This window comes from Sphaerulina musiva (genome assembly GCF_000320565.1).
Source record: "Sphaerulina musiva SO2202 unplaced genomic scaffold SEPMUscaffold_12, whole genome shotgun sequence".
NCBI lineage: Eukaryota > Fungi > Ascomycota > Dothideomycetes > Mycosphaerellales > Mycosphaerellaceae > Sphaerulina > Sphaerulina musiva.
Genome location: NW_016017394.1, coordinates 61794 through 84076, shown reverse-complemented (window position 1 = coordinate 84076; position 22283 = coordinate 61794). Strand labels below are relative to the sequence as shown.

Here is a 22283-nt window from a genome sequence, read left to right as displayed (position 1 = left end):
TCCTCCTCCTCTTCTACTTATCTCTCTTCTTCCTCTTCTTCCTCTTCTACTTATCTCTCTTCTTCCTCTTCTTCCTCTTCTACTTATCTCTCTTCTTCCTCTTCTTGCCCCTACACACCTTTTGCTAATTGATTGGCACTCCACTCCCCCCTTCCCTGACCTACGCTTCGCTTCGGAAGGGAGGGACGTCGTTCCGTACCAATGATTGGATCAGGTTGCAATATCGAGAGTCTCGAGAGGCTGAGCTGCCGGGAACTGTCAACCCCCTCGTGCTCGAAGTGATGTTTCGGCAGCAAGCTGATGCATGGTCGAGCATCAGCGAACGACGTGTCCTCAAAATAGAACCTTCCCTTGATGCTACCGTGCAAGGGAGGCACCAAGCACGGTTCTATCGTGCCTTAGGTACTTTAGGTATTACCGTGCTTTCTACCTTCCTCCGCTCTCTTAAGGTACTTCTCCCTAGCAGTCCGCATCGGCTAGTCTGCTCAAGAGTCCAGATCGTTGGGAGGTCAGATCAGGGTAATTACTACGATCGTGAAGCCGAGATCTAGTCATTTTACCAACAAGTCGGGACCCGGGAATCGCTTGTAGATGCGAGCAAGGTCCCACGCTTCTTCTCTGCATGGCTAGGCCTAGCAGGGCGGTGTCGCGTGACGTCTGCCCTACCCAAATGAGGCTTTCCGAGGGAGGCCGAGAGCCACAACAAAATGACAACAAATTCGAGTGCTATCGAACAATACCTTACATGTATCCCTCGTGCTCCGCCTCTCTCCAATACATGTATCCCTCGTCCTCCGCTTCCGCCTCTCTCCATCCAACTCCCCACGATACAGACATTGTCATTTTGCGAAGATGATTCTACATCCTTTTATTTGTACGGACCACAGGGCTTAGGATTAACACAATCCGCAACAGTAACAAACTCCGAGCCCGCCGCCGAGCACTGGGTTTTACAATAGTCCACGAGCCGTTCAAAGCCACCATTAATACAGCTTGTATCGATACAAGTCGCTGGATGTTTTCCTGCAATCTGGAACAAGACTGATTTCTCTTGTCCGAGAGTGAATTGGAGGTTCGCCGCAGTGGTGCAACCGTCCATAAGATCTTGGTTGTTTTTGTGGGTAGCTATGAATCGGTACTGGCATTGCCAGGCATGGGAGAGACTGGAAAACAAAAAAAATGCGTGGTCAGTATCAGTATCGTAGTAATAGTAATCCGAACGTGTTGAATTACCCTGTCATGGACAGTATAGCGATGAGAGAGCTGCGCATCTTGAGGGTAGTATCGAGCCGACGATTGGGGTTTGCGAAGATGATTTGTTGCGGAGGCGAAGTGGCGAGTGAATGCTGATAGCTATTCAGAGCGGCTTGGTGACTCTGGTTTTATATGGTAGAACGGATACCATGCAAAGCTATTCGCACGATGAAGCGGGTATTTACCCTCTCGGGAAGATAAGCCAACCTGACAGAAGCAATACGAGAGATGCTTAGCATGGTCTGGTCTGTGTCGATGTTCCCAGGAGCATGGTTAAAGTACCTGAGTGTTGCCTGCGTCGCGAGATCCTTGAGTACCTACATGTAGTAGCAAGAATGGGTTCCCCCGACTGGCAGACAAGCTCGGAGAAGCGCAAGAGGATCCGGCTGATGAGGATGGACGATGGATGAGCACCACCAAAGCTGTCACAAAGGGCCTGAAGTGAGTAAGCGGACATGTAAGCGTCAGCGTCAGGCCGTGAAGCCCGCGATGGAAGGGAAGGCTTACAGCTAGATGAGGAACTGCGCTGGAATGCCAAGCCCTTGAATGAGGCTGTATCGACCGCACTGGGAGCCACGCGCGTAAAGGGCAACATAAAGACGGTCCTTGCCGTAGAGAAGGATACAGACGATATCGGGATACGAAGTGCCTGCTTGAAATACCCGGCCGGCTGTATCGACGGCACGGGGAGCCACGCCGTGCCGAACGATGCCGTGAAGATGACCGCCAAAGACGACCATCCCAATGACCACGACGACTTCTATCACCGTCCGCAGACCACGACTTCTATCAACGTCCTCTTGAAACAAACGAGCCCCCAGTCTCGTCTCAACTAGGCCCAAACTGCCTCTCCGGCTGCTACCTGTTCATCTGACTTTGGCAGCTTCGTGACCTGTTCGCCATTGGCCGCTCCCATCTCCCAGGCCAACTGTCCCAGGATCGCGCTCCTGTTGAACGTAGAGTCGATGCAGAAGCCTGCTCTCGGCTTCTTGTCCTCACGAGGGCATTCTGCATTCTCGCCGTCTAGAGTGTTGCCAATTCGTTTTATCAGGCTGATTCTATACGACCGCTCATCACTCATCCGCCTCGTCACCCGGATCGTAAAAGGACGTTGATACAAGAATCTCATCCAGCTTCCGCTTCTCTCGAATATTGTTGCGAACGGGGAAGTTTGCCGTGTTCTCGGATACAAAGTCTCTTCGGTCGCGGAACGGCTGTGCCTTCCTGTATCAACCTTCTCTAGTCCTAGTGAGGTGCGCTTACCATCTCGAGTCTACACTTCTACCTACGCTGAGAATTGGTCTGTTTCTGGGAAGCAATACATAGGGCAGTCTTGATATTCTGCCGGTACTAGTACCTGGCAGGGATTTTGCCATATACGTGCCGACGTAAGGTACCCGCAGGGTACAACATGTCCGCTGGGAGAAGGCAGTACTATACGAGATGTCCCGGCAGTATAGCGACCCTCTGCAAGACTCCAACAACATGGAACATAGCAGGATGTCCGAAGTTCCTACCAGGTGTTGACCCCTTCAAGATGCAACGTTACCTAGGTAGGCTAGTAAACGCGCGCTTGGCGCAAGGATGGCTGGGCCTGCGTCGGAAGCGAACACCATGCTCGCCTATAGGTAACCTGGAAGCGCGTCTGTCAGAAGCGCCAGTTCATAAAAGGCTAATGTTCCTAACCTGTCCCCGACCTGCTCGTCTCGGTCACTTCCGACCCAGACTGTCGGAGGCGCTAGTGCCGTTCCCCGACGAACGCCTGCATCGGAGGCCAGCAGGGTATAATCTCCTACTAATAGGACCGGCCTTCTAAGGACTTCGCGATGTCGAGAATAGCCGCGGGAGGAGGGCCGTAGAGCGTAGCGTTGAGTATATTTCGCAATCACAGTAGACATGACAGATGTTGGTTTCTATTAAGTAGCTACAGACGGAGCATTACTCCTCCTATACCCCTACTTACGGGCGACCAACTCTTCAGACTGGTCGGGAAGTCGACTAGAAACAAGTCGCATATCTGTGCAATGTCTTCGAACAAGAAGGATGCCGCCATAATAAGCCGGAGTACAGTGTTCCTGTGGTGATTCAACAAGAAATCATGTCCAGTACGCTGCGTTCGCACCCTAGCGGCGTCGCTGGCCTACCGTCTTCGGGAACGAACGCACCGATGCTAGCTTTCTCCGACGATGTACAAATCGTTTGCCTACATGGCGGGTATAGAATAACGGCGGCGAGAAAATTTTGAAAGGTGCGAGACTAGTGGTGGACCGTGAAGGTCTTTGGTAAAGGTACCGTCTGCGATGCCATGCATTGCGAGCAGAATTCTGATGACATACAGATCTGCCCCTCCCGGTGCAATAGGAAATGCAACAGGACTATGGACATTGCCTCAATTTCGCGGATGGCGATATCTTCCGACACATCTTGAACGCTCGCGGCCGAGGCGATCTTGTCTGTAAGAAGAAGTGGTATGCACGCTTGAAAGATGGCAGAAGGGTTACCTTACCACCTTACAACATTATCACAATGGCGCGCTTCTCCAGGTATTTATAGAGCTCAGTGCCAACACGGCCCTCGATTGGCACGCGTTCAACTTTTGCAAACTACGCGAAATTATGCAGATGCATTGTGAAGAGGTCGGTTTCGCTCCTCTGCGCCTTGAAAAGTGCGTTGACCCCAATGTAGGAAATCTTCAGTGGAATGACTTCAGTCCGTCAACTCTGGACCGACATGCTCGGGGGCGAAATTAGAGGCCTTGATGCTGAGACGGTTCGTCTGCTAAGGCACAAGATGCCGGCGCACTCGTCCAACGATGCTGCCTCCATCATCCTAGAATCCGGGGGAAAGCGTGCGGACTTCAGTGAGCGTACCGAGGATCGGGGGAAAGCTATTGTCTTCGCGTGCCGTCCAACTTCGTCCAATTATGAGCACTTACCTGGTTCTACTTCTACACCTACGCCCTTTCGCCGAGGGATCGCATAGGACGAGGAGACTTTGCCGAGTTCATCCATCTATAGTCTGTGACCATGCGTCAGTCTTCTGAGCTGATGAACCTACAAAACGCTTCTGCGGACATGGAACTCGCGATAATACCGTCGCCGCAGGATGACCCAGTCAACACTGGCAGACAAGCTCGGAGAAGCGCAAAAGCAAGCTCCTCGAGAGATACCGTTTGTGAAGGAGCCTATGAAGCGGAAATGATTGAAGATCCCGTGGTAGCATATTATCTTGATCACCGCAATAATGCAGCTGTAGACCCATCTTTGGAGGATCCGGCTGATAAGGATAGGACGACAAGAGAGCATATCATGAGCGAGTGCACGCGAATTGAGTAAGCGGGTATGTAAGCGTCAGGCCGTGAAGGTTTAGGTAGATGAGGAACTGCACTGGAATGCCAAGCCCTTGAATGAGTACAGCCGCAGAAAGCCTTGGCACTGCACTTGCCCTGAGAAGACGTTCCGCCTACAAACGGCTTTGACACCTACCTCTATCCGAATCCACAATCTCTTACTGCGACACCAAGATGGGGCTCAAGAAAGTAAACCCGAGCGCATCTCCGCCAGCTCCGCCTATCCATACCAGTACCGAAAATCTGCGTTCAATTAACGACACCTGGTACTGGCGTTTTCTAACGCTCGCAGCCATCAAGCTCCTAGGCTCTATTCGACCGAGACAAGGGATGATACTATTCATTACACGAACACTCTGCGTCAAGTACGGGCCCTTGCGACATCTTCCAGAGGCGTCTACGATGGAGTTCATCGCATGTAATACTTCCATTCCGGTACCGAAAATCTATTGCGCTTTCACTCACAATGGATGGACATATATCATGATGCGAAGACTTGGCGGCGAATGCCTTGCATACAGCTGGAAATCGAGGTCGGCGGAGTCTCAGGCCAAGATCCTACAGCAGTTGAAGGAAATGATAGATGGTATGCGCCGGATTGCACCACCCTCTCCGGCCGTTGCAAACATTGATGGAGGTCGACTGTGGGACTGTCGACTACCGGGAAGCACCCTTACCTTTGGACCGTTTGACAATGTCGATTGTTTTCACCAGTACCTTCGAGGCGGCATCAATTCTCAATCTACCTGCCACTACCCGATGGCCGTGAACGAACTCGTACAACTACACACTCGAGAATGGCCGCAACCCGTGTTTACTCACGGTGATTTGAGCAGCCTGAATATCCTAGCAGAGGGCGACACAATCACCGGTATTGTAGATTGGGAAACCGCCGGGTGGTATCCTCATTATTGGGAATACACAACGGCGTGCCAAGTGAATTTCCGAAACACTTTTTGGCGTGAAGAAATCGACAAATTTCTGGATCCATGGCCCGAGGAACTCAGAATGGAGAAGCTCAGACAGGCCTATTTCGGAGATGTATAAGAAGTGCAATCCTTTCTACGGAAAAAGACAACTGCTTTGCGACCCCTATTGTTCTATGCATTAGTACCTGCGAATTACGGAATAGTCTCTGCTCCTTCAAGTAAGTCGTATGTAGCGGGCTTGCTCATATCGAAAGACCCTCTTCCGTCAAAGCGGTGCTCTTGCTTCTTTCTCTCAATATAGGCCATTGCTGTATTCCTTAGCTTCGTCCAATCGAGCTCGCTAGTACCCATAGCCTTGCCATCCTCTTGCAGGCGCTTGAGCGCTTCCACTACCCAATATACACAATTCCAGCCAGCAACACTATCTCGTATTGGAACGTTGCGCAGTATCTCCTTCAACCTGCTGTTCTTTTCCACCTTTCCTACGCAGATTCGGACAAGGAGCATTTGTGTAGCTCCAAGCGGGATCTCTTTCTCCTCGAATATCCATCCCATCGTTCCGTCTTGTTTCAGTCCTTCTTTGGCGTGGAATCGCCAACCTCGGCCTGAGGTTTCGTCCTTCGGCCCTACGATCAACGCCCAGTGGTAACTTCGAAGTACGTGTCAGCTTTCGATTTCAGTGACGGTATTGCCCATAAACCACGCACGTATCTTCTAGCGTCGGCATCTTCGACTGGCCACCACGCGCGTAAAGGGCAACATAAAGACGGTCCTTGCCTGATGGCATGACGAGTTGAAGAGTCAGGATATTCGTATTTGTTTGAGAGGAAACCTGCTAAACAGAAGCCGTTCTATACCGATTAGCGAACATTGAAATCCAGCGCGTACCGCTTGCACTGTACCGAACCAGCTCAGCGGGCCTCAAGGCTTCGGACTACATCCTGTTCACAAGCCATCGGACCCACATACCGTGCAGCAAATGCTTCTTCCACTGGACGTGCAGTAATGTCAATTTTGTGCAACTTCTGAATTTCTGTCGCAGAACGACGGCCAACCACCTGACTGCGAAGACCTACACGCGTCGTAGCAGGTGCAAACGTAGCCTCAAGGACGTTACGGCCAAGTGTAGAGGCGACGAGCGAAGTGGCGCCGTCGCACTGTTAAGGCCTCGTCTACTTTGTCGATAATTGTGTCGATAGTAAGCAGGTCGATAGTTTCCGGTTACTATCGCTTATGCTATTGACACCCGTCTACTCAGCTATCGACCAAAAATGGACGATAGTTACCTGTCGATAGTAAAATGCTCGTATACCCTCGTAAACCGTCGCCGTCGCTGCCTACGCACTATATCCGGTTAGTAAACGCTCGGACATAGTCTACTATCTCAAATAGTCCTCCTAGAGGTACATTTTGCGCTCCGTACACATTCAATTAGGTTCCGGGGCGGCGGCACAGGTACCTAGGTAGTCGGTCGCGGAGCGACGACAGCGATAGCAATAGCGACGACGGCGACGACGGCGACGACAAGCGACGACAAGCGACGACCGGCGACGACGGCAACGACGGCGACGACGGCGACGATAGCGACGACAGCGAGCAACGGCAGCGACGATAGCGGCGACAGCGGCGATAGCGACAGCGACAGCGATAGCGACAGCGACAGCGACAACGACGACGACGGCGCGGAGACAAGGGTATCCCTATATAGAACTATTGACAGGTATCTACTTAGCTATCGTTACTATCGACGGATAGACGCTAACGATAAAAACCGACAACTATCGACAAATTAACTATCGATATATCGATAGAGTAGACGGAGCCTAAGAGAAAGACGCGCGATATACAAACTATACTATATGTCCTACTCCCTTTGTCGGACGGCGTACTGTATCGACTATACTAGGAGCTACGCCGTACCGAACGAATTACTGTCTATAGGCTTATCCTCTTAAAACAAAGGAGCGTTGTTTGAACTATATACTATACTAGTGCCTAATTAAGAAGAAGATCGAACTAAGTAGATTTAATTGATATTAGAGGTCTAACCTATTAAGAAGAGAAAAGAGGGAGGTAGGTATCCCTAACTCTATATACAAATGCTAAGAAACTACTAGCCTCTATTCTCTTATATAATTTATATTATATAATACTAGAGCACCTATATCTTTCTATTTAAATATATCTCTCTTAGCTTAATTATATAAAAAGCAAGCTAAAATATCTAATATAGTAACTATCTATATCCTTACCTAATTCCTAAACTCGTTTAGAACAAATAAAACAATCCCTTTAGAAGGTTCTTTATAAACCTATTAGCTTACTATTTAGCTATTCTAATCTATTTAATAGTTAATCGTCTAGCTATAGTTTCCTATCTAACCTAGTATTAATAGATATCTATATACCTTAAAGCTATATAAAGTAAGCCCTACTTATAATTAGCAATATCTACCGCTTGTTAGTTATTATAGAATATTATAAGAAAGGAAAGTATAGTACTACTGTTATAAAGTAACTGTACTATATCTAAAATGCTCGCAAAATAGGTAATATACCTAAAATATACTTAAATTAGTACTAGAGAATAGCGATCGATACCTTACAATCTGCTTTATAATATACCGTTACGTCTATATCGATATTCGGGGTATTGCTATTACTATTGTAAGTACGCCGTCTCTAAGTTTAAGATCGCGTATATACGTAATAGCCTTACTAAGCCGATCCCTTTATCCGAGGACGTATATATTATTTTACTATTATAGTTATATATTAAGTATCTCTATACCTTCTTTTCCTATCTCTCTAGCGTATATACTATAGTATACGGCTATAGTACTACTATCGAGTACTATAGGGTATTAGGTTTAGTATTAGTATAAAGCGCGCTAGCGCGATTACCCTTAGATAGCAGATTGCCTATAAAGTAAAGAGTTTGTTAGTATAGACAACGAAACCGATAATAGTAGCGACTAACTAATATAGCGGTAGGTACTATCTTAAGACCTCTTTATCCGTTAGAAAGTAACTATATAGTACTAATCTTACTACTAATACTACTACTACTACTACTACTACTACTACTATTACTAATATATCAAGGAAAGAGGCTATTAAAGATACTACTTTTGTCCGGTCGCTAATAGTATAAGGTATACTAATATAACGATAGTATAGTAATATACTACTTGCTACTACTACTAATTCCTCGCTACCTATAGCTACGTATAGCTCTATACGTAGGTCCGCGCTTTCCGCTCGACTACCGATACTATTACTACTACTAGAGGGGTTTGCTCCTTAGGAGCTTAAGAAGATTGTAGCTAGCCTATCTACTAGCGCTATTGTTAATAAAGATAGCGATAAGAATAGCGATAAGGACGACAAAGGAGACAAGAATAAGAATAGCAATAAAGAGAAGAATATTAGTAGACGGCCGAAGGGTAGCAAGGCTATATTACGGCGTCCGGTAGCTTGTAGTACCTACTATACTAATACTAGTAATATAGCCTAGACAACTACGAATACGAAGCGTAAGAGGCAGATACTCTTATCGTATATTAGCCGGATTAAAGAGACTAATACTAGTATAATTTGTACTCCTTAGTATAGTCCCTATACGAAGAAGGGAGTAGTTTGTCGTATATATATACGCGCCGCTAGTAAGCAGTATATTGCTCGCAAGATTGCCGGCAATAACTATACCTATACTCGCTACTGCTTCTATAGTAGCTAGGCTCGGTATTTGTAGTCTAAATATAGCTAAATCTCTTCTATACGTCGTATCGGGTAGTAGTTGTTGTATAATAGACGTATTGTATATTCTATACTTATACTATATAGTCGCTAGTATTTCGTAATATACTTTTAGAGTAAGCCTTATTAGGTATAAGCACTCGGCGCGCGCGGGCCGAGTATACGCTTATATAATTAAGCTAATCGATCAAACGGAATAACGCGAGTTAGCGCTATCTGAAAATAGACGCCTATCTGCTTATATTAAAGTCTATAGGTATACTTGTTTAATAGTAGATATATTAAATATATAGACAATCTTATTAGTTTAGATAGTCAAAATAGTAGGGAATTATCGGAATCCTAATACATTCGTTTAAGAGGTAGCTATAACTAGATCTAGATATATTGATTAGTACTTACAATCCTATAGATACCTAATAGCGACGACGATAGTCTACTAGACCTCTCGCTACTACTAGTAGTAGCGATTCCTTCTCTATTAGAGCTATTTAGCTTATCTTCCCCTATACTAGATACGCTATTCCGAAGAAAGATAGAACGTATTTATAAGATCGAGAGGGCTAGATAGTATAAGCTATATAATACTATAGATACTATAAGGTTAGAGTTAGTAGCGAACAACCGTAAGATTGCCGCTTTGCGAGTACGAGTACGTAAATTAGAGGCCTAGCCGAAGGCCCGGTTAGAGTTAGTAGCGAACAACTGTAAGATTACTACTTTACGAGTACGAGTACGTATATTAGAGGCTTAGCTAAAGGAACGGTATAATCGCCGACTACTTGTAATATACTATCGTAATAGAAATAGGGATAGGTATTAGTCCGTCGTAGAAAGGTTAGCTTTTATTAGTAGCCGTAGCTCTAAAACTAAGAAGGAGTATTAGTAGATATATCTAGTTAGCTAATAGCGTAGTCTATAAAGTAACTAAACGTATTAAAGCACTCTGCTTCTTAGTAGTTTCTCCTAATCTATAACTTTAATAAGCTAAATAACAACTCAATCGGATTGAACTCTAGTAAGTATAGAAGTAGTTTTATAAGCTTTATACCGGCTATATAACAGATATCGTCTAGTCTATTATAGTAGATAGGAGTATTGTCTATTACTAAGAACATGCCTCTATTAAGCTACGGAATAACAATAAACTTAATCTAGTTCTTAAACTACTCTATAGTAATTAAGCCTTAGTATAGTAAGGGACTATCTAGGTATCTAGCAATCGTAATTGCCGGTAGGCAAGACTATCTCTTTAATCGCTTTATACTACCCTAGTCCTTATAGGGAGTATTAACGGCCGAGTACCTATATTTCCGCTATCTAGTACGCTTATTACTCGCGCTCTCGTCTACGTAGTAGATACGGTATACTAGTATAGTCTTTATCTTCTCGATAAAGTCCGCGCGGAGTATCTAGTTCTGTTCTACTACTACTCTCTATATAGCCTTCTATAAAAAGCCCCTCTCTTATATAATCTTGCTAATCCTCTGCTTACTTATAGCTATACTAAACTTATTATATAGAAACTACTAAATTTCCTAGAGATATACGGTCGGTCGGTCGCGTAGGTACTCTAATATATAGTCCTCCTGTTCCCTATTTAACTTCCGCGTAGGCCCTCTTCTAAGGAACGATAGATATAGCTCCTAAAACAGCTTAATATTCAGTTTAAGCTTGTCTACTATACGCCTACTAATCTGTATCTTTATAGCTACTATACTGTTACTTAACCCTTATAACTATAGGTCTTTGATTTAGTTAATCTAATAGGGTAGTATCTACTATAAGTACTATTTCCTAGGCAGCGCTACTTTCTTTGTCTTCTAGGGTATAGTTCGAGTCTAAGTAGATATATAGTAAGGTATTGCTTATTGCTAATAAGAGTATACTATATAGCGCGCTACTTAGTTTATATTTCTTGTTGTATAGAAATAGAGACTATAGGCATACTAAGCATATTATTACTATCCGAGTACGATAGATATCAACTAGTTGTATAACGAATATATAGTAGAATTTTACTATTTAATATAGTATAAAAGGGTTGTAACTCGGCGGATTTACTCTAAGCTCGTAGTATATATAGTACTAGTACGATGTTGTATACTATAGTATAGAACTCTAGATTATACGCTAAGCATACGGCTTGCCGCAATATTATCTTTAGAATAGTATTTGCCCTAACGCGGAGGTTTTAGCCCTAATATAGATCTTAGAGCAAAAACCTAATTTGTAGGGCTAAAACATATATATAGTATAAGAAAGGTATACAATATAGAGGCTATAGGCCGTACGACCGTATAAGATTATAATAGATAGAGAGATATAGCAATAATCCGTACCTATATAATCTTATATATTATTAAGCGGCTAGGCGTATTTCTTTATATAGGGCGTTAGGATAGAGCCGAGAGCCGGGCGGCCTAGGAGGGCCGTACTACTCCCGGCGGATAGCTATATAGGGTGCTTTTCTTCCTTTTTATAACAGAGGATAGGATAGATATAATTAGGACGTAGACGTACGGATACTCTACTCTACTATAATTGATATCGATACCTTATAGTATACTTTGTCTTCTAATATTACCTTTCCTACTGCCTACCGCTATTCCCGCGTCCTACTAGACCTTTACCTACTCTACCCCTTTTACTACGGAGCTACGCCGCAACCTACCGTAAGCCGGGCCTACCCGATCGTCTACCCGAGGACGATAGTAGGAGAGAGGGCTTTATAGTAATAAATAGAGCCGAAGGTAGGGCTATTATATACAAAATACAAGAGTAGGAATAGTTGTAGGTTAGAAGAGGAGAAGAGAAAAGGGGGATAAGTATAAGGGATAGAATAGGAGATAGGAACGTATTTAACCCTAAAAAAGGGACTATTATAGTATAGTACGAGAAGGTATAGTATTAAACGACAAAGTTCGAGGTTGATTAGGCGTAGTTCCTAGGGCGTAGTTCCTATACTAGATAATATAATATAAGGTCAAGATATAGTACGATATAGTAGGGCGTAGTTCCTAATTTAGTATAAGGAAGGGTATAGTTCCTAATTAGGTATAGGGCAAGCTACGATATAATACGGTTACGAATATAAGGTAGAGAAAGTAATTAACGTAACGTTAGAGAAAGGGGTCTTTAGCCTTAGAGGTAATAGACGTTATAGAGAGGCCGATAGCGAAGTATAGGCTATAAGAGCAAGCGGCCGACTAATATCGTAGAACGGAAGAGAGGATTCGGGATTTAAGTTATACTAACTATAATATAGGTACCGAAAAGGGTTAGGATTTAGTTAGGCCCCCGGGGCCTAACCGAAAGAGGTAGGATTAGAGTACTAATATCCTATAGCTATAGCCGAGGAGATTAAGGTAGAACCTAAGACTAAGGACGAATATATATATATATATATATACTAAAGAACGAGAACGTACTAAACCCGTATATATATATACTAAAGAACGAGAACGATATTAGCTACCGAATACTCCGATCCTATTACTAATAGCCCCTACTATACCGACTCGATCGAGAACGCCTCTATAGACTCGGACGAGTACGACTAGTAGCTTAATATCTCGATCCGAAACCGCTCTATTAATATAGTATCTAGGTCTAGACTAGCCGTAGCTAGACCTTCGGTATCTATACCTATATTAACTCCGTCGAGTAGCTCCGCTTATCCTACTACGCTAAAACCGATAAGTATAGAAGAATAGTACTAGGCTATAGAGCTCCTAGTAACGAACTAAAACGTTATATCCTCAATAACCTCTAGCGTCGCTAGTATAATAGAGAAAATTACCGAAAGGAGCGAGAGGTCTATAAAGGAGCTGCCTATACCTAGTACCGATAGTAACCCTACGTTTAATAGAAACAATATTATAGACGCTCTCTATCGTTACGAGATAATAAGGGACAAGTACTATATAAGCAAGGACGAAAAGGAGGTTATTAACGATTTTCTTCTTAAATACGATATAGTTACCTGCTCTAAGATCGAAGGCCTCGACCTATTCGGTAACAACTAGATAGAATTTAAGGAGAAGGTAACTATTAATTATATCAAGAAGGACTACTATAGTAATATTACTTCCTAAGAGTATCTTAACTAACTATATAATACTCCGCGCAACGAGAATAGTAATAACCTATATTTCCTAAAGCAGTTTACCGCCGCTATTAGACGCTACTCTATAGCTAAGCTCTCTAACTTTAACTATACTAAACTCTTTCTAAAGGATCTACCTAATAAAGTTGAGATAGTCCTTTAGAGAGAGTTCGGTCTATACCCTAAGTTACTAAAGATATATAATAACTTTAAGAAGGTTTTCGCTACTAGAAAGAGGCTTTTAAAAGGAATAGATAGCTAGCGTTATACAAAGGATCCGACTACTATAGCTAGACTCGGTAAGTTATAGGAGAACTTAGCTAGCGCTAGTTCGACTTCCTTTAAGAGTATACTGTTAATTACGGCTCTAGCCTTAAAGAACAATAAGTTTAACTCTAAAGTAGACGCCTTTACCGAGTAGTTTAATACCCTCCGACTCGACCTATAGATAGGACTCGTAGTACCTACGCCTATTCTAGATCCTACCTTAGTTAGAATAGAAGATAAACTATAGTAACCTAATTAAGTTCCCGGCCTATCTTCGTATAGCTATTAATACCGCTAAAAAGAGATTCTGTCCTTAGGACTAACTCGGCGTTCCTCCGGTAGTTACCCTGCCTACCGTCGCTATATAGGCTCTTCTTACCCTATAGGCTATCTAGGCCTATACCTTCTTAGGCTATACTATATAGGACCGGTACGCTACCGAGTATAGGGATAAACGTATATAGGTAGAAGAGATTATAGATAAAGAGGATACGACTATCCTCGTTTAGGCTATAACGCGACCGGCTAAGGAACTATCGTAGAAGGACTCTTAGTAGAAGGAGGCAAGGAGGCTTATACCTACTATTCTAGAGAAGAGCTACTTAGTAAAGGTAGTTGAGGCTAAGGCTAAGAGGCAATAGAGTACCGCTACGATAAAACAGTTAGAGAAGGCGATATAGAGGTCGATTCTTCCTATAGTTAGTAGTAGGTCTCGGGATCTAGATATAGATAACGACTACGATAGTAGGTATAAGATAGAAATAGTCGACTAGGAGGATAATAAAGCTATACTTAGACGAAGCTAGGATTACGCTACTAAGCCGGTATAATAGCTAGGCCTAGAGGTATATAGCTCTAGGGGCGGTTAGGTATTTAAGCCTAAGGTACGCCGGCCTAAGGCAGGACAGGTAGCGGAAGTAGTATAACCCGAGTCGCCGGACGATCGGCTATCGGGCGACCGCCCGCGTAACGTAGCGCTAGTATATACTTAGCGTAGGGGTATATTATACGTCGCCGCTCTCCCTTCCTTCCGATAGATAAGAATTAGTTCGTTCCTTTTCCTATATAGTAGAGAGGGCGCTCTATATATTACTATATATCCTCTCTTATAGTTCTAATTCTTCTTCCTTCTAAAGAGTAGTAATCTATAGAGGTCTAATAGCCCTACGATAGCAACGCGACCGTACTGTAGCTATAGTATAGGTAGGCTATATTATCGGCAAAGTAGATAAAGACGCCTAACCTCCTAAGGAGATAGTATTAGGTACTATAAGTACCTAGGTAGATAGGAACCTAGGGGAGACTCTGTTCGAGGAGGCTCCTACCTAGCCTAAAGCCTATATAGCCGATCTATAGGCTAGATATAGGCAGCTCGAAGAGGCGAATTAGTACCTCTATATAGAGTTAGAAGCTCAAGCCTTCGAGAGGGAAAACTAACGTCTATAGGAGCAAATTTAGAGCTAAGTACTAACCCTAGCCGTTATAGTTACTATAGACGACGACAATACCGAGCCCGATCTTCTTAATAGGCTCGAGGAAGACCTTAGGTTAGTAGACCTACGTAATATATATAGATAGGCTACGAACCTACTATATACCTACTCTCTATATAGAGGCTCTAAGATTCGAGAACCTAAGCCGTTTAAAGGAGATACCGATAAGGAGTATCGTAACTTTATTAGGCATCTCGAGGTCGTCTTCCTTAGCGCCCTCTAAGAGTATCGAACCGACTAGGACAAGGTTCTATATAGTATTATATAGCTTGTAGGAGAAGTATAGGAGACGTAGTATAACGAGTATTCCGACGTAATCCCCGAGGACTATACTTAGAAGGAATTCAAAGGATAGCTCTATAATACCGTCGGCGATTAGTCGAATCGTTAGATTAGTATAATAATCGAGTATAAAAAGGTACGTTAAGGCTTAGACTAGAGTATCTATTATTTTATAGTATAGCTTAGTTATCTAGAAGCCTAGTTTAACTATACCTAAGCGTAGTTAATACGCTACTTCCTTACAAAGTTAAAGCTGTCGCTATATAGAGATATTGTTAAGGGATATACTATCTCTAATACGCGAGTCGAGCTCGTAAACCTAGTAAGACGCCTCGAGCAAGTAGACAACGCGCTAGTAGTCTATATTAAGGACGAGCCCTATTAGCGCGACTATAGCGCGTAGGGCAAACGCAAGCGTACTAAGAGCGACGTACTATAAAGCTACGACGATCGATAGAATCGAAGCAAAAGTAGGGCCCTATACGATAGACGTACCCTATCGACTATAGCGACGTCGATAGTATAAGGGTATAAGAATCTAGAGTATTACTCCTATAAGAAGAAGGGATATATCGTAACCGACTCCGTATACCCTAACTACGCGAGCCGCAATAAGGCGAATACGGTTCGTAGGGTTACTATACCTAAAGAGTAAGTATCGAAAAAAGAGAAGGTATTAGAAGAGAGTCGTAAGCTCTAGATGCCTATCTTAATAGCGATATCCCTTTGCCTATCTAGGTATACTATATCTGTATCCTCGAAGGATAAGTCGAGACGTATAAGGGACGTACCTCTACTACTATACTACTCGACGATACCGCCGATATTAATATAGTATTATCTATCTCCGTTCAGACGCTCTCTCTTTACGCTTCGGAAGAAGAGAGGTCGTTTTGTACTAATAACGTCAAACTTTCGGAGCGGAGATACTACCCGGACGGTCGGACCGTCGGACCGCTACGCTGTACTTTTCAAAGAGCGTCTAAGGACAACCTACGTATAGATAGGTAGTTACTTCGTTATCTTTTTTTCTATTATTCTAAGCCGTATATCAACTACATCCTTTATAGAGAAACCCGTAAAAGTGATCCTAGAAAATACTCTTAGCAATACGATACTACTATCCTTAGAATCTTAGTATAAAAGCTGCTTTCTAGATTTGCAAATAACACTGATTTTGAGCGTAAGTAACTATCGATAACCTATATCAAACTCGATAACAACTATAGATACAGCTATCTAGCCCTTACTAAACTCGCTTAGAATTGGCCTACCAAACTCCTCCAAGTATCGCTATAACTATACGACTAAGTACTAACGTCTTCTTCTTAGGCGGGCGTCTTCTTCGGGCGGGCGTCGTAGGCAGGCGGGCATTATAGGTAGGCGGGCGTCGTAGGCAGGCAGGCGTCGTAGGTAGGCGTCTTCTTCTCGGATAGGCGTCTTCTCCTCGGGCAGGCGTCGTAGGTAGGCATCTTCTTCTCGGGTAGGCGTCTTCTTCTCGGACGGGTATCTTCTTCTCGAGCAGGCGTCTTCTTCGGGCAGGCGTCGTAGGTAGGCGTCTTCTTCTTAGGTAGGTATCTTCTTCAGGCAGGCGTCGTAGGTAGGCGTCTTCTTCTCGAGCGGACGTCTTCTTCTCGGGTAGGCGTCTTCTTCTCGGGCGGGCGTCGTAGGCAGGCGTCTTCTTCTCGGGCGGGCGTCTTCTTCTTCCTCCCGGGTTTCTTCTTCCCGGGCTTCCTACTTCCTAGGTATCTCTATCTCCTCCTCCTCCTCCTCCTCCTCCTTCTTCTTCTCGGGCAGGCGTCTTCTCGGGCAGGCGTCTTCTCGGGCAGACGTCTTCTTCTCGGGTAGACGTCTTCTTCTCGGGCAGACGTCTTCTTCTTCTCCTCCTTCTCCTTCTCCTCCTCCTCCTCCTCCTCCTCCTCCTTCTTCTTCTTCTCGGGCAGGCGTCTTCTCGGGCAGGCGTCTTCTCGGGTAGACGTCTTCTTCTCGGGCAGACGTCTTCTTCTCGGGCAGGCGTCTTCTTCTTCCTTCTAGGCTTCTTCTTCTTCTCGGGCGGGCCTCTTCTTTAGGTAGGCGTCTTCTTCGGGCAGGCGTCTTCTTCTTGTCCTTCTCTTCTGAATTTTGAAAAATATGAAAAAGATAACGAAGTTCATACCTGTCTATACGTACTTTGTCCTCAGACCCTCTTTGAAAGAAAAGCGTAGGGGTCCGGGTAGTAGTATCTCCGCTCCGAAAGTTTGACGTCATATTAAAGAGGGAGCGTCTGAACGGAGATAGAGTATTATATAGTTTCGTACTAAAGTATAACCTCGTAGTCTATAGGAATATACTCCTACTGCCGGCGAGTTCGTTTATAGGCTAGTTAGGATACTGCTATAGAGCGTACTATATCTGTATAACCCTTATAGACTCTATAGGTAACGAGCGTACGATAGGCGGCTTGTTTTATACCTATAATACGCTAGAACCTAACCTTATTCTAGGGCGGCCGTAGCGTCGTACCTAGTAAGTAGTAGTAGATAGTACTACCGACGAATAGCGCTACGGCGGCGAGCACTTGTACGTTAAGGTCCGAAAGGTATCTAACTTCTTTAAGGACCTAAAGAACTCGTCCTATATATATATAGTAATAGTACGTAGGATAGACGTAGGGTTAGAGCTAGCGGAGTTGCTAATAGAATATTAGGACTACTACGACGTCCTGTTTCCTATAGACGAACAATATAGCAAACTAGTAGACGGCGTAGAGTATACGATCGACCTACGGCTAGGTACCGTTCTACCGTTCCGACCGTTATACTACTAGTCTAGTACTAAACTTAAGTATCTATATAAGTATATTACTAACGTACTAGAATACGACTAGATTAAGACTAGTATAAGTAAAGTAGGCGCGCCGGTACTGTTTGTACCTAAGAAGGATAGCTTACTACGATTGTATATAGACTATCGCGGCCTAAACGAAATTATAGTAAAAAACCGGTACCTCCTACTCCTTATAGGCGAAACGCTAGATAGGCTTATAGAAGCCGAATAGTTTATATACCTAGACTTAGCCGATGCCTACTACTGTATAAAGATTAAGGAAAGCGACTACTAGAAGACTACGTTCCGTATACGCTACGGCTACTTCTAGTATAAGGTTATACCTTTCGGTCTAACTAACGCTTTAGTAACGTTCTAGGCGTATATTAACTAAGCTCTAGTAGGATTAGTTAATATTACCTACGTAGTATACTTCGACGATATCCTTATCTATAGCAAGATATACGAGTAGTATATAAAGGATATATACGAAGTACTTAAGAGGCTCCGCAAATTCGTACTCTATATATAGCGTACAAAGTATAAGTTCTTTATAAAGGAGGTCGACTACCTCGAGTTCGTTATAACCCCTAGCGGCGTAAAGATAGACCCTTATAGAGTAGACGTAATCGGAGCGTAGCTAATACCGACTACCTTAATAGAGGTATAGTCCTTTCTAGGATTTACGAATTTTTATCGTAGATTTATCTTTAAGTACTCGAGGATTATAGTACTCTTAATAGTACTATTAAAGGGGGCTATAAAAGGTAGGAAGCTAGGACCGATCTAGTAGGGTATAGCCGAGGAGTATACGTTTTAAGAGATTAAGCGGCGTTTCTAGCAAGCATCCCTATTAAGGTATTTTAACCTAGTATTATAGCTACGTATCGAAAGCGACGCCTCGGCGTTTGCTATCGTAGGTATTCTAAGCTAACTCTTCGGCTCTAAATAGTATCCTATCGCTTTCTACTCCTATAAGATAATCCCTATAGAGTATAATTACAAAATATACGACTCGGAATTATTAGTAGTAGTCGAATTATTGAAAGCTTAGCGGCTATACTACGAAGGCGCCTAGTATATAGTTAAGATACTCGTCGACTACGCTAATTTAAGAGGCTTTATAGGCGTAAAGAAGCTTATAGGTCGATAGGCCCGTTAGGCAATATTCCTAGCGGCCTTCGATTTTACTATTACCTACTAGATAGGTAAGCGAAACCTAGCCGACGGTCCGTCGCGACGTAGCGATTATATATGTAAATCGCGTAAGGTAACTAACCTCCTCCCTATCCTATAAACTAAGCTATAGCTATAGGACAGACGTACGCTAGAAGCAGATAGCCCGAAGGTATTATATATCTATATTACCGGCGATCGCTTCTACTATAGTATTAAGAGAGGTACCGACGCTAATCTATAGTAGTACTATACGTCGCCTATCCGCGTCGCCTAAGTAGTATTAAAGGACGAATAGCCGTACGCGAACGTCGCTAACTTGATTCTAATATATACCTACGCGCTTGTCTAGGTAGAACCCGACGTATATATAGTATACGAGTAGGCGATAAGCAACTAGAGTATAGTCGAGGACTACGTCGCCTAGAAAGGTAACCTATAGATAGGAGATACGCTATATATATCTAAGGACTACGCCCTTAGAGTATAGCTAATATATATATACTACGACGACCTATTAGTAGGATACTTTAGGAAGGATAAGATAATAGCCTTAATCCGGAGAAAGTACTTATAGCTAGGAATAGCTACCGAGGTAGTAGAATACGTCGCTACCTATAACGCCTACTAAAAGTCGAAAGCGCGACGCTACCGTCTATATAGCGAACTAGCTACGCTGCCTATACTAGAAAGGCTATTCTAAGAATTAATCTAGGACTTTATTATAGACTTGCTACTAAGCAAGCGCGGCGACCGCGTCTACGATACGATCCTCGTAATCGTCGATAGGTATACTAAAATAGTAACCTTCGTACTAACTATAAAGAAATATACTAGTATAGATCTAGTAGATATTCTAGTAGACGAAATCGTATAACGGTTCGGTATACCTATAGGTATCGTAAGCGATAGAGGCTCGGTATTTATAAGCTAGTTCTAGTTAGACTTCTATTATAAAGCGTAGATAAAACGTAGGCTTAGTATAGCGTTCTACGTATAAACCGACGGTTAAACTAAACAGATAAACTAGATAATTAAAACATATCTATATATCTACTACTCGGAGTAGTAGGACGATTAGGCTAGTATACTTATATAAGCTGAATTTGCGTAGAATAATAGTAACTATACTATATTAAAGATATTACTATTTAAAGTACTATATAGCTTCAATCCGGAGCTAGCGATAAGTATATATAACGCTCGGAGCGAGCTTATAGAGAGGGAGATACCGGCTATAGTAGACGCTATAGAGAGACTAAAATAGAACTACGAAACTCTAAGCGAACGCTAGCAACGCGCTAGCGAAGTATAGGCGAAGTACTTTAACGCGAAATATACTATAATAGGATTTAAGGTAGAGGATATAGTACTACTATCTACTAAGAACCTAAGATTAAAGGTACCTATAAAGAAGTTTCTAGACAAATTCGTAGAGCTATTTAAGGTAATCGATATCGTAGAGAAGTAGGTATACCGCTTAGCCCTAAATATAGGACCGGAGCGTCCGACGTCGGATACTCTATTCTAGAAACGTCCTACCCGCTCCGGACGCGACGCGCGGATCTCTATCTATCGCGACTACTCTAGTAGTCTAGGATCTCTACCCGTCGCGACTACCCCGGCGGCTCTAGATATCTACCCGTCGCGACTACTCCGGTAGCTCTAGATATCTACCTGTTACGACTACTCCGGTAGCTCTAGATATCTATCCGTTAGATAGAGATAGCGATAGAGATAGAGATAGAGATAGAGCTAGAGCTAGAGATAGAGATAGATAGATATCTACCTATAAGATATAGATAGAGATAGAGATAGAGATAAATAGATATCTATCTATAATATAGAGATATCTATCTATAATATAGAGATATCTATCTATAATATAGAGATAGAGACCGAGATAGAGATAGATAGATATCTATCTATAAGATTAAGATAGAGATCGCGTAGATCTCTCTCTATTACGACGACCCCGGCCGCTCTAGATACCTACTCGTAATATAGAGACCGAGATAAAGATAGATAGATATCTACCTATAAGATAGAGACGGAGATAGAGATAGATAGATATCTACCTATAAGATAGAGGTAGAGATAGAGATAGAGACGGATAGATATCTACCTAAATATAGGACTAGAGCGTCCGACGTCGGACGCTCTATCCTAGGAACGTCCTGCCCGCCCCGGACGCGACGCGCGGATCTCTACCTATCGCGACTACCCTAGCGGCCCTAGATATCTACCCGTTGCAACTACCCTAGCGGCCCTAGATATCTACCTATCGTAACTACCCCGGCGGCTCTAGATATCTACCCGTTAGATAGAGATAGCGATAGAGATAGAGATAGAGATAGAGCTAGAGCTAGATATAGAGATAGAGAGATAGAGATAGAGATAGAGATAGAGATAGAGATAGAGATAGATAGATATCTGCCCGTAAGATATAGATAGAGACCGAGATAGAGATAGATAGATATCTACCCGTAAGATATAGACAGAGATAGAGATAGAGATAGATAGATATCTACCTGTAAGATATAGATAGAGATCGAGACGGAGATAGATAGATATCTACCTATAAGATACAGATAGAGATAGCGATAGAGACGGATAGATATCTATCCGTAATATAGAGACAGAGACCGAGATAGAGACGGATAGATATCTACCTATAAGATATAGATAGAGATAGCGATAGAGATAGATAGATATCTACCCGTAAGATATAGATAGAGATAGCGATAGAGATAGATAGATATCTACCTATAAGATACAGACAGAGATAGAGATAGAAATAGATAGATATCTACCCGTAAGATACAGACAGAGATAGAGATAGAGAGAGATAGATATCTATC

At 43.3% G+C, this 22283-nt stretch overlaps 3 protein-coding genes across 3 annotated transcripts; 2 read left to right on the top strand and 1 right to left on the bottom strand.

Annotated features, from left to right (window-relative positions):
- Positions 1 to 3256: 3256 nt before the first annotated feature.
- SEPMUDRAFT_54456 (uncharacterized protein) lies at positions 3257 to 3499 on the top strand (the record flags this gene model as incomplete). Its single annotated transcript, XM_016909298.1, has 1 exon — positions 3257 to 3499. A coding segment is annotated over one exon (243 nt), but the record flags the coding sequence as incomplete, so codon positions are not given.
- A 1273-nt stretch (positions 3500 to 4772) lies between these two features.
- Positions 4773 to 6364, top strand: SEPMUDRAFT_128645 (kinase-like protein). Its single transcript, XM_016902226.1, has 2 exons — positions 4773 to 6181; positions 6240 to 6364. The coding sequence occupies exon 1, from the start codon at positions 4778 to 4780 to the stop codon at positions 5648 to 5650; it is 873 nt and encodes a 290-aa protein (XP_016756363.1). The 5' UTR covers positions 4773 to 4777; the 3' UTR covers positions 5651 to 6181; positions 6240 to 6364.
- Positions 4773 to 6364, bottom strand: SEPMUDRAFT_93704 (uncharacterized protein). The gene is made up of 2 exons (XM_016910623.1): positions 6240 to 6364; positions 4773 to 6181 (listed from the first exon to the last, which is right to left on the bottom strand). Exons 1-2 carry the CDS (start codon positions 6317 to 6319, stop codon positions 5725 to 5727), a joined length of 537 nt encoding a protein of 178 aa, XP_016756364.1. The 5' UTR covers positions 6320 to 6364; the 3' UTR covers positions 4773 to 5724.
- Positions 6365 to 22283: the final 15919 nt, after the last annotated feature.

Excerpts from the sequence above, each read along its gene's own strand:
- SEPMUDRAFT_128645 (XM_016902226.1), top strand. The coding sequence starts at position 4,778 with ATGGGGCTCAAGAAAGTAAACCCGAGCGCATCTCCGCCAGCTCCGCCT.
- SEPMUDRAFT_93704 (XM_016910623.1), bottom strand. The coding sequence starts at position 6,319 with ATGCCATCAGGCAAGGACCGTCTTTATGTTGCCCTTTACGCGCGTGGT. Across the intron at positions 6,182-6,239 it reads ATGCCGACGCTAGAAGATAC|TTACCACTGGGCGTTGATCG; the intron begins GTGCGTGGTTTA and ends CGTACTTCGAAG.